Source organism: Panicum virgatum, chromosome 3N (assembly GCF_016808335.1).
Source record: "Panicum virgatum strain AP13 chromosome 3N, P.virgatum_v5, whole genome shotgun sequence".
In the NCBI taxonomy this organism is placed as follows: Eukaryota; Viridiplantae; Streptophyta; class Magnoliopsida; order Poales; family Poaceae; genus Panicum; species Panicum virgatum.
In genome coordinates this window covers 30897527-30907854 of record NC_053147.1, presented here as the reverse complement: position 1 = coordinate 30907854, position 10328 = coordinate 30897527, and the positions used below count along the sequence as shown (strand labels likewise).

Here is a 10328-nt window from a genome sequence, read left to right as displayed (position 1 = left end):
ATCTTATCTTGACGTCCCGGTTTAGCCTTTTTTTAATTGGGATCCTGCGAGAAGAAACTTCAAGAACAACCCTGATCTTACATGTATTTTCCTCCCCATAAATAAATCTGAGCTCCTCCTGTTTATAGTCAGTGGTTTTATATACTTCAACGACTTACGCAAATAGATAGATTAAATGATGATTTTGCTGCCCTTCATTATTGTAATTGAAAATACGAGTCCTTCGTTTGCAAGAACTTTCTATATTATTTGGGCATCCTCGAGGAGAGCCAACTTCAAGTCTCCATCGAGCAAACGCACAAGTTCGTGGATCATCGATTTTTTTCATAGCAATTGTCATAGTATTCGTTTTCTCCGTGGCGCTGGCCTACTTCTCAAAGAGCTTCCTCTAACCTTGAACCCAAACGTTTAACCCTTGCTGCCACTAGTCTCTCCCTGCCGATGGTACAACAACAACAAATTTTTTTGTCCCAAGCGAATTGGGGTAGGCTAGAGATGAAACCTAAAAGACACAAATGTCATGATTCAGGCACATTGATAGTTAGTCTCCAAGCGCTCCTATCCAAAGCTAACTCCTCAGAGATATCCTAATCTTTAAGGTCTCTCTTAACTGACTCGTCCCAAGTCAGTTTAGGTCTACCTCTACCCTTCTTTACTTTATCAACACGCTTTAGCACCCCACTACGCACCGGCGCCTCCGGAGGCCTCCGTTGGTTCCTGCCGATTTCACGAGATAAGAAATTATAGTCAACTAATACTTCCTCTAATCACAAATATAAGTTGATTTTGGTTTGTTCTGAGATCTGTTTGGTTGAGGGGTACTTATTATAAGCCTCCCCAAATTAGTCTCAAATAAGCCTTTTGGCCTCCAAACATTGTGCTTATTTGAGGGGCTTAAAATAAGCACCCCATAAGCAATAAACATCACGAGGGTGTGCTTATTGCGCTTATTTCTTGTTGCATGACTCACATTGCCCTTATTAAATATAATTTTGCCTAAGTCCACATATCCAAACACTCTTGAGGCTTATTTGAAGCCCCCGTCATGTGAGAGGTTTATTGGCTTATTATAAACCCCACTTCCCAAAAATGCTTCCACCTTGAGCATCAATATTTTAAGTTTTATATAGTTTGGTAACACAAATTTATGTCACAAAAATAGTTCCAAGTGTGAATCGTACTATTTTTGTAATTCAAAAAAATTCCAGTTAAAGCTAAAAGATGTATTTAGTTCCTCCCCTATTTTTTTTTCAAAAGGAATCTTGCTATTAACGAGTATTAAATAAAATATATTTACAAAACTTTTTGCACGGATAAGTTGTAAATTGGGAGAATCAAACGAGCCTAATTAATCTATAATTAGTGAATGATTACTGTAGTATTACTGTTGTAAATCATGAATTAAGTAGGCTATTAGATTTGTTTCGTGATTTACAACTCATCTGTGTAAAAAGTTTTGTAAACATAATTTAATTAATATTTTTAAATAGCAATTTTTTTTGATGTGACCGGAGTGTAAAATTTTTAGGGAGGGAACTAACGGGGCTTATGTCTGGGTTATTAAAAAGTCACTTAGTACTAAAGCATACTTTGATGGTGGGGCAATAAAACCCATTCTCTTTCAACTTTTACCACAACTCATAAATGCGGCCTGCAAAAGCCAACGCAGAAACGGCCCCAGAATGACCGCCCCAGAGGATGCACGCCCGGCCCGTTGTCAAAAATTCTCGGTGGACCTCACACCTTCCTCTGGAAGTCTCAAAGATGACGGCCGCTTTGAGCCGCCCACCCACTGTGTTCGGCTCCCCCATTTGCTCTCCATCTTCCATCGCCGTCCCTCACAAACCTTCTTTCTTTTCTTCCACCTTTTCCTTGTGCTCTCCTCTCAATTCTCAATCAAGTCTAGTCTTGTCCCTCCCTTAATCCCCTCCCCCTGCCTTCCTTCTCCCACCTCCCAACCTCCCCCTCAGTTCACATCACCTTTGCTTCGCTTTGGCCTTGCTTTCGTGCCGTCCTTCAACGCAAGAAGCCAACAGAAACAAGCAACCCTCCAGTTTCAGCAAGACAAGAACTCGCGAGAAGTTCATCCAGCGGCGGACTAACTTGCAGGAGGCGAAGGAATCTCAGAAGCTGCGTCGCCGCGGACGCCGAGGGAGTAGCAGCCATGGTGCGGAGCAAGGAGGCGCCCAAGAAGAAGCCCAAGGACCCGCTCCTGAAGCCTCCGTCCAAGCCTAGGGGCGGCGAGCCGGCCTGCCCGTGGAACCGCGGCGGCGCGGCCATGTCGCCGGCGCCGGCGTCGGTGCCCAGCTACATGAGGGGCACCAGCAGCTCCGACGCCAAGGCCGGGCGCCGCGCGCGGCCGGTGGCGTCGGTATCGGCTTCGGCGTCGCCAGCGCGGCGGATGACGGTGGCGTCGGCGTCGGCGTCGGCGTCGCCCGCGAGGCGGAGGCCGGTGGTGCGGGTGCTGACCAGGGGGAAGGTGCTGTTCCCGGAGGAGGCGCCCGGCTCCGGCCTGGGCCGCGCCACGTGCTCCTCGACCATGAAGGAGGCCAAGTTCCCCGACGCGCTCGACCTCGCGCCGGGCGCCACCGACGCCGAGGGCCCCGCGGCGCTGCGGGTGTGCCCCTACACCTACTGCTCCCTCAACGGCCACAAGCACTCGCCGGCGGTGCCTCTCCGGAGTTTCCTCGCGTCGCGCCGGCGGCTCATCAAGACGCAGCAGAGCATGAAGCTCAGGGGCGTCTCGGCGTTCCGCAAGAAATCAGGGGAGAAGAGCAGCGGAGGTGGAGGCGCAAAGATCGCGCCTTTGATCGACGAGGAGGCCGTCGGCGACTTCTTCGTCGAGGTGTACGCCGGCCCGAGGGTGAGCTCGGACATGAGCTGCAGCGACATGTCCCTGGACGAGATGGACGCCACGGTGCGGAGGATGGAGTTCGTCGTTTTTGACCGGTGCGGCGCCGACGAGGACAGCGAGAAGGGCAAGGATCTTGCTGTTTGCGATGATGGTGACTCTGAGCCTCACCTGAGGTTCCAGGAGAAGCACGGTGACTTCAGAAACAACTTTTCAGAGTGCAGCGGAGCTGACAGCGGCAGTGATTTTGTCGAGGAGTTGCCGTGGATGAGGTACCACGGATACGAATACGATGATAGCTTGGATTATGATGAGATCGCGGACGAACAGAGGAGGAGAGAGGAGGAGGCTAGTGGGTCAGAGATCTGTGCGGAGCAAGAAGTGGAACAACAAACATCTGGTAGACCGGGTGATGATTTCAGAGAAGATGCTGCTGAAGAACAGGAAAAAGATTATGTGGAGAACGCCTCTAATTTGCTCTGTGGAGCAGAGATCATCGCAGATCAAGATGTTGCTTGCAGATTGGAGGCATGCCAGGAGGCAGATGGAAGAGATGAAGACAACATCCTGGACACGTTGTGTTGTGGGGAGGCATCTGCTGGACAAAGAATGGCAAAAGACCAGCTCTCTGAAGATGTCTACAAATCAGATATTCCTGATCAAGAAGTATCAGGATGGGCGGATGCTATCCTGGAAGAAAGCTGCAAAGAGGAGACTTCCGTGGATCAAGAAGCAAATAATGATGAGTGCAGGGTGGAATCTGATGGCGAATCAGAGGTCATCCAGGAGCAGGATGCAGAGGATGAAGAAAGCACGCCAGATGATGACTCTGAGATGGAGATTTCTGAGAATACTATCTCTGGTGATGGATGCAGAGAGGATTTCTCCGAGGAAGTAACCTCCAGAGCTGTCCCAGAAGGTAAAGTTTATCACTTCAAATGCTTTTAGTTTTTTTTTTATGTTGACATCCCGAGATTATATATTGATGTCCATGTGTTTAAATCCAGATGATAGCACTGCAGACAATGCATTTGAACAATATGTCGGCACTGTGGATGATGCATTTGAACAAGACAGCACCCCTGCAAATGGCCACAATGATGCTCAAATGGAATTTTGTATCACAAGAAGCAAACTTGAAGTCACATCTGAAGAAACTGCTACAGCTCAGCAAACCTATCAAGATGGCTCCATCGATGACATGGTTCCAAAGGAAATGGAAATTACCACATGCAAATTGGAAGAAACTTTTGAAGGATCTGTTAATTCCCAAGAAAGCAACTGGGCTGGTATCTCCACATGTGTCCATGATGCTCAAGTGGAACCACCGGATATTACCACATGCAAGTCGAAGGATGCTTCCAACACCACTGAAAAAAGTGGGCTAAGTGATAATGCAGAGAATGTTACAGATGGTGCTAAAATGGGGCCAGAAATTACCAAATGCAATTTGGAAGATGCTTCTGAAGAATCTGGTACTGATCAAGACACGGGAGAAGATGATGAATCTGCATGTTACAGTGGTGATGCTCAAAATGATTTGCAAATAACCAAATGCACATCACTAGACACTTCCAAAGAATCTGCTATTACTCAAGAAGCTGATCAGAGTGATAGCTCTGCAAATGACAGTTCTTATGCTCAAGAAGCCATAGGAGACTCTGATTCTGCATATAACAGTGATAATGCTCAAGATGATTTGGAGATCTCCAAATACAACTTGGAAGATGCTTCCAAAGAATTTGTCATTGCTCAAGAAATTGGTCAGAGTCATAGCTCTGCAAATGTCAATTCTGATGCGCAAAATGAATCTGAGATTACCACAAATGAGTTGGCAGTTATTGCCATCCGCGATGGCCATGAAAGTGATTCCAGGATTTCTAAATGCAAATCAGAAGATGTTTTGGAAGAATCTGTTAATGGCCAAGAAGCTGATCATGATGAGAGCTCTGCATATGTCTCTGATGGCACTCAAAACGAATATGAGGTTACCACTTGTCATTCAGAAGGCACTCAAGTGGAATCAGATGTAATTCAAGAAGATGAGGATGGGATTAACACTGCCCGTGGTCAAAAGAATTCTGAAATTAGAGCATGTGAATTGGGAAATGCTTCTTTAAAACCTGCTATGCCTCATGATGCTGATGGAGATATTAATATCATACATGCTAGTGATGGTTTGCAAAAGGATACTACCATGCAAAAACTTGATGCTTGTGAAGATATTAGTGCTACCGAAGAAGCAGGTTTGCAAAAACTTGATGCTTGTGAATATATTCGTGCTACTGAAGAAGAAGACCAATCTTTGCAAATAACAGGAGATTTTGCTGATGCAAAAGAACCTTCTATTGATGACATATGCGGTGCATTCAGTGGGATGAACCTCAAGGGAGCTGTATATTTTGATCCTGCCGAGTCAGCCACATGTCCAAGGAATAAATTGATCATCTCCAGGAGGAGGAGAACGCCTGAAGAGGAGGAATACCTGCGAGGTTTCAATCCGCGCGCACCGAACTTTCTTCCTCCGGAGTTGGATCCAGATGCAGAGAAGGTTGACCTGAAGCACCAAATGATGGATGAGCGGAAGAATGCCGAGGAATGGATGATCGATTATGCGCTTAGGAGGGCAGTGACAAATTTAGCTCCTGCTCGAAAGAAGAAAGTGGAGCTTCTTGTCCAGGCCTTTGAAACCGTCCTGCCGCATGATGAGGATGATAAGAAAAGCATCACACCCACAAGGCCTGTCCAAGCCTGCAACTGATGACACTAGAGGTAAGAACATGTTCTAAAATGTTGTTCCTGGCAATAATTCAGGTGTACTAACAATTTCATTACTCTAACTTCCATTTTTCTTTTGTGTATATTTTGCAGTTAGTGGTTACACTAATGGCGATGTTGACACTCACAAGCTACTAACTCGGAGGTTGCTGCAATATTAGTGCCAGCGACCTGCTCCAAGTTTGAATGAGAGAGCTGCTTACTAATTGCTAGGGATAACTATAGTAGATCTCTAGCTGAGTTGTTTAAGAGGAGCTCACTCCTGCTCCACAATGAAGGCTTACTGCTTACTACTGATCAGGAAATTCCTATCCAGTTGCTGAGTGGCAAAGGGAAGCCTACTAGCAGCTTGAGCTATGTAATTTAAGTGTGTATATGTCTCGTGTGCTAATGTCGTCTGATATTGTACTGACGGCTCTGTGAGGCTTGAAAACTGTCAAGGGTGATGAGGTGCATATGCCCTTTGGCAAAGATCAAATAAAACTCATCTTGAGTGCACAACTGTTTTTTATACTGAAGATGATTCTGTGTATCCATAGCAACCCATAAAACATGTTTGCATTTGTAAATTGTACTCATTGTAATATACTCCAGCAAATCTTGAGAACCATGTCTCTTTGTAACTGCACAAGCATATGATTTCTCGCGAATAGAGTTGGTGCAGCAAACTGTCAGTTACCGAGTCATCTGTAGATTGTCAGGTCGTCGTACTCGAAAATGAACTCATCAACCGATCTGACGGTTGCAGCTGAATTGTTTCAGTTCTAGAACAGTGTATGCCGGTGCCCGGTGCCACCAGAATGGGAGACGTCCAAGTAGTCTCCATCTGCGTTGACGCAGGAACAGATTGGCTGGAGTCACGGGTCCCAGGTCCCGACGAACGAGATCGACACGCACACGCAGACGACAGCCGACCATGCATCTTCCGATGTGACGCGCGAGCTGAACAATCGGCATCGGCATCCTCTTCTGCTGCAGCCTGATCTTCACATGACTACATGAGTAGATGTGCTTTCCATTTGGTCGCTTTCTCAAAGACTAAACGTGACATGTAATTCATGTGTAATCTTGCATCTGTATTCTGCTATTCATTAGCAAATGTGGACAAACTTTCAGTGAAACTCGTGATCACTGATCAGTACAATAGTTTTGCAGTCTAGTTTTGCATGAGTACGCCCCTGATATCAGCATTTGCGTGTTTGTAGGACCTATAAATCCAGCTTTGCATTATTTCAGTGGAATTTGCACGAGTGAAAGGCACGGCACTTGCACTGGTTTTGCTTTCTATTTCACTTCTCTCTCAAAACTGCTTTGACTCTGGAATGCTGCTTCTGGTCTGGTGCTCATCTGCTCACCACAACACCGAGGAAGTTCCTTTACCTTCCAGTTGGAAAATAGCATGGCTTCTCATTCAGTCTGATAGAATGCAGAGATGTGCGTCTCAGAGTGAAGCATGAATTTCGTTTCAGAAAAAAGAGCAAAGCAATAATCGGCGAAGTCAATGCCAGAGTGCTACGTATTTGATTCGGACTTTGGTGATCGCTGTGCAGGATTGAAGAACTAACATTGAACAAATAATGTCAAAGCGCTTCAAGAAGTAAACTGGATCAGTGTATGTATGTGAAAAAAAGCACATGGTTCCTTCTTGTTTGGGCCTTTGGGGATCAGTATATACAACTAGAATTACTTTTACTGAGGAAGGATACGAAGAAGGCAAAATGCAGAAAAAGAAGACTACTAGTCAGAATAAATTTGCAGTAACTCTTCATAGTACGTACAGAAGCTGCAGACCTGTTAATGCAAGACTGCTCCATCTTTAAATCCAGTGCATTGAAATGCAGTAGATATCTGTCAGTCCCATGCTTCACTAATACGCAAATCAACATACGATCTTCAAGTAGTCCAGTGCATTGAAATGAAGTACTCCAGTGATCTCTTTCTTGATGACCAAAGTACAAAACAATAACGTGGGAAGATTTGGTAGGTGTTTGCTGTTAGGATTGATCTCACCCATCTCGACCCAACGGTCGAGACGGACCCCTTGACCATGTCGTGATCGGGGACACCCAGTCAACGACTGGCTAGTGAGCCTCTGTCGCACAACGCAATAAATAGGAGGTGGGGGCCAAGGCTCGGGTCACGGGGTTCACCGGAGCCGCCACACCTAAACCCTAACCGATCAAGGAAGCATTGCCAGCGATGGGATGCTCCACTGCCGCCACCACTGTATCACGACGCCGGTGCCCCTGCACAGCGACGTCGCCGTCCACGACCTCTTCTCCAACTCCGGCGCCACCTCGTCAACCTCTACGGCGGCGCCATGGATCGTGGCAAAGAAGGTTCTGCCCACAGAAAGTGAGTTAACCCAATCGATTTACTCCTAGTCGATCCACTGTTTCTAACAATGGTACCAGAGCTGATCTGGAGAGTAGATCGAGTGTGGGAAAGAAGATTCACCCTAGAATAAAAAAACAGAGGAATAGAAAAAGAAATCGATCATGAATAGAAAAAGAAAAGAATAGAAGGGATTCGGTTCAACGAACCCTAACCCTAATCGCAAGAACAGTCCTAATCCGGTCTTGAATCGGAAGGAGAACAAAAAAGAATGAATACATCGATCTCGGATCGAAAAAGACGTCAAACCCTAACCCTAGCAAAGAATGAAGCGGCGGGACTCCCCTGGGTCTCGCCGCCGCCCCTCACCGCCAGCCGTAGCCGCGCGGGACAACAGCCCGAGAGGCCGGCTCGCCGGCGCGGGACCACCTTGACACGGAAAGATCCGAGCCGCCACACTATTGGGGGAGCTCCGCCTCCGTGCGCGCGCGGGCTCAGGGCACCACCGCCAGGCCGCTCGACGGCGGCGCGCTCCCGCATGGGCGAGCGCGCGCGTTAGCGAGTGGGCCGACGGCGGCGCCGGCCACCTCCTCCGGCCGCCAGTGGTGGGAAGCCGGCACTCGGAGCCGAGAGAAAGGGGAGGAAAGGAAAATAAAGAGGCTCGGGAGTTGCTTTCCCGGCAATGGCCGGCGGTCGGAGCTCGCGACACGCCGGCGAGAGCCGCCGGCGGTGCCGCCGCCGGGCCTAGCTCAGGAAAGCTGAGAGAGAAAGAGAAGAAAGCAAATGATGCTAGGGTTTGGGGGAGAACTGGCGCTCGCCCGTTTTGTTCCCGCGAGGATCGCGGCCGGCCGTCGGATGCAGATCCGACGGCTAGGGAGGCTGGCGCCCAAACCGGCCAAATCCGGCCCAGGTGGGAGCCAAGCGCGGGCCAAATTTCCATCCCAGGCCCAGGTTGCAGCCTGGGCGCCGGGGGCGCCGCGCGCGTTGAGCGGGCCGCGGGCCGTTTTCGCTTTCGGGCTGCTTAAACAGTAACTTTTGTCATTTATTTGACTCATTTTAGAAGCTTTTACTTGATGTCTTTTACATAGTTTTGTGTCTAGATTCAAATTTGATCCAACGTGATAATTTATTCTGGAGAACAGTAAAGTTTTAAAGTTATATTGCTTCTGAATATGAGCATGTCTTACTTGTTTCGGCTGCAAAGTTTAAAGGTGTTGCTTTTAATTTTTATTCAAACAAAAGGGAGAATTAATTTTAAGAGCATGATTAAAGAACTTACTTTGAGTAAGTTTGTACAATTTTATCTCTATTCAATTTTATACCAACGAGATAAATTGGTGAGAGATAAAATGAGTACAAAGTATTGTTTCTGAAAAGAAAGAAAAGTGTTCCGCAGCCATAAAGAAAGGAAAAGATTTTCGTTGTTATACAGTTGCTATCTTTCAATTAAGTCGTAACCAACGAGAAGATTTAATTGGAAAAATAGTCTAAAAGTCTTAAATGATTTTTTTCCTTGTGGGTAAAAGATAGAAAGCTTCCGCTCTTTAAAGTAAAAGTTGAGTTTTGGCATTATTCTGCCATTTAAAGTCTCAAAGTTGAGCATTACTGGAATCACAAAGATATTTCTCAAGGAAGAGAAATTTAAAGTTAATTACGGTATTGTTATTTTCTGATCAACGTTGATGATAACAATATTATAATTTTTTATGAATCATAGCTTAAAATTTAAAGTCTTTGGTAAATGTTGCATCAAAGTGACCATTTTCAGAGAATAGATAAAGAACTGCTCTTAAACTAGATAAATGTATTTTTCTAGTTTCCGATGCAATAAAGTTGATTATCCTCTAATTAAATTCGAACCAACGGGAGGATTTAATTTTGAGGAGCAGATATATGGTTTTATTGTTTATTGAGTTTTTCATACGTTAATTCTGTCTCTGCCCAACTATGATATGGAATTAGTGTAAAAAAAGGATATTTTATTTTATTTCTGCCCAACGGTGATATAGAATAGAACTTGAAGTATTAATTATTATCTTTTCAGACAAAGATTTGCATGTAGTCCTTCTTGAAGGTACAAAAAAAAATATAGTGAGTACTTGTTACTCAGAAAGAAAAAAGGTCATCACATGAGAAAGTGTATTCTCTTTAAAGAATGGCTTGAAAAGAAAAGTACTTATGGATGTTGATCCAAGAAAAGGAGATAGAGCAATAAGAGATTGTTTTAAGAAATGTCTCTCATGTACTCTATCAAGAATAATTCATTTTGAGTTTAGTCAAAGTTGTGATAAGTCATACATGTTTAATTTGACCAACGTCGAATTAAGCATGTGTGTCATGGAATATTCAGATTTATTTCTGAATT

At 45.6% G+C, this 10328-nt stretch overlaps 1 protein-coding gene across 1 annotated transcript; it reads left to right on the top strand.

The window, feature by feature from the left end:
• Positions 1-1706: 1706 nt before the first annotated feature.
• LOC120665664 lies at positions 1707-6198 on the top strand. The gene is made up of 3 exons (XM_039945286.1): positions 1707-3770; positions 3859-5623; positions 5723-6198. The coding sequence occupies exons 1-2, from the start codon at positions 2165-2167 to the stop codon at positions 5610-5612; spliced, it is 3360 nt and encodes a 1119-aa protein (XP_039801220.1). The 5' UTR covers positions 1707-2164; the 3' UTR covers positions 5613-5623; positions 5723-6198.
• The last annotated feature ends 4130 nt before the right edge of the window (positions 6199-10328 follow it).

What these genes read in the sequence shown, in the direction of transcription:
- LOC120665664 (XM_039945286.1), top strand. Translation starts at nt 2,165, where the DNA reads ATGGTGCGGAGCAAGGAGGCGCCCAAGAAGAAGCCCAAGGACCCGCTC. An exon ending in CTCCAGAGCTGTCCCAGAAG is followed by an intron (nt 3,771 to 3,858) that starts GTAAAGTTTATC and finishes GTTTAAATCCAG; the next exon opens with ATGATAGCACTGCAGACAAT.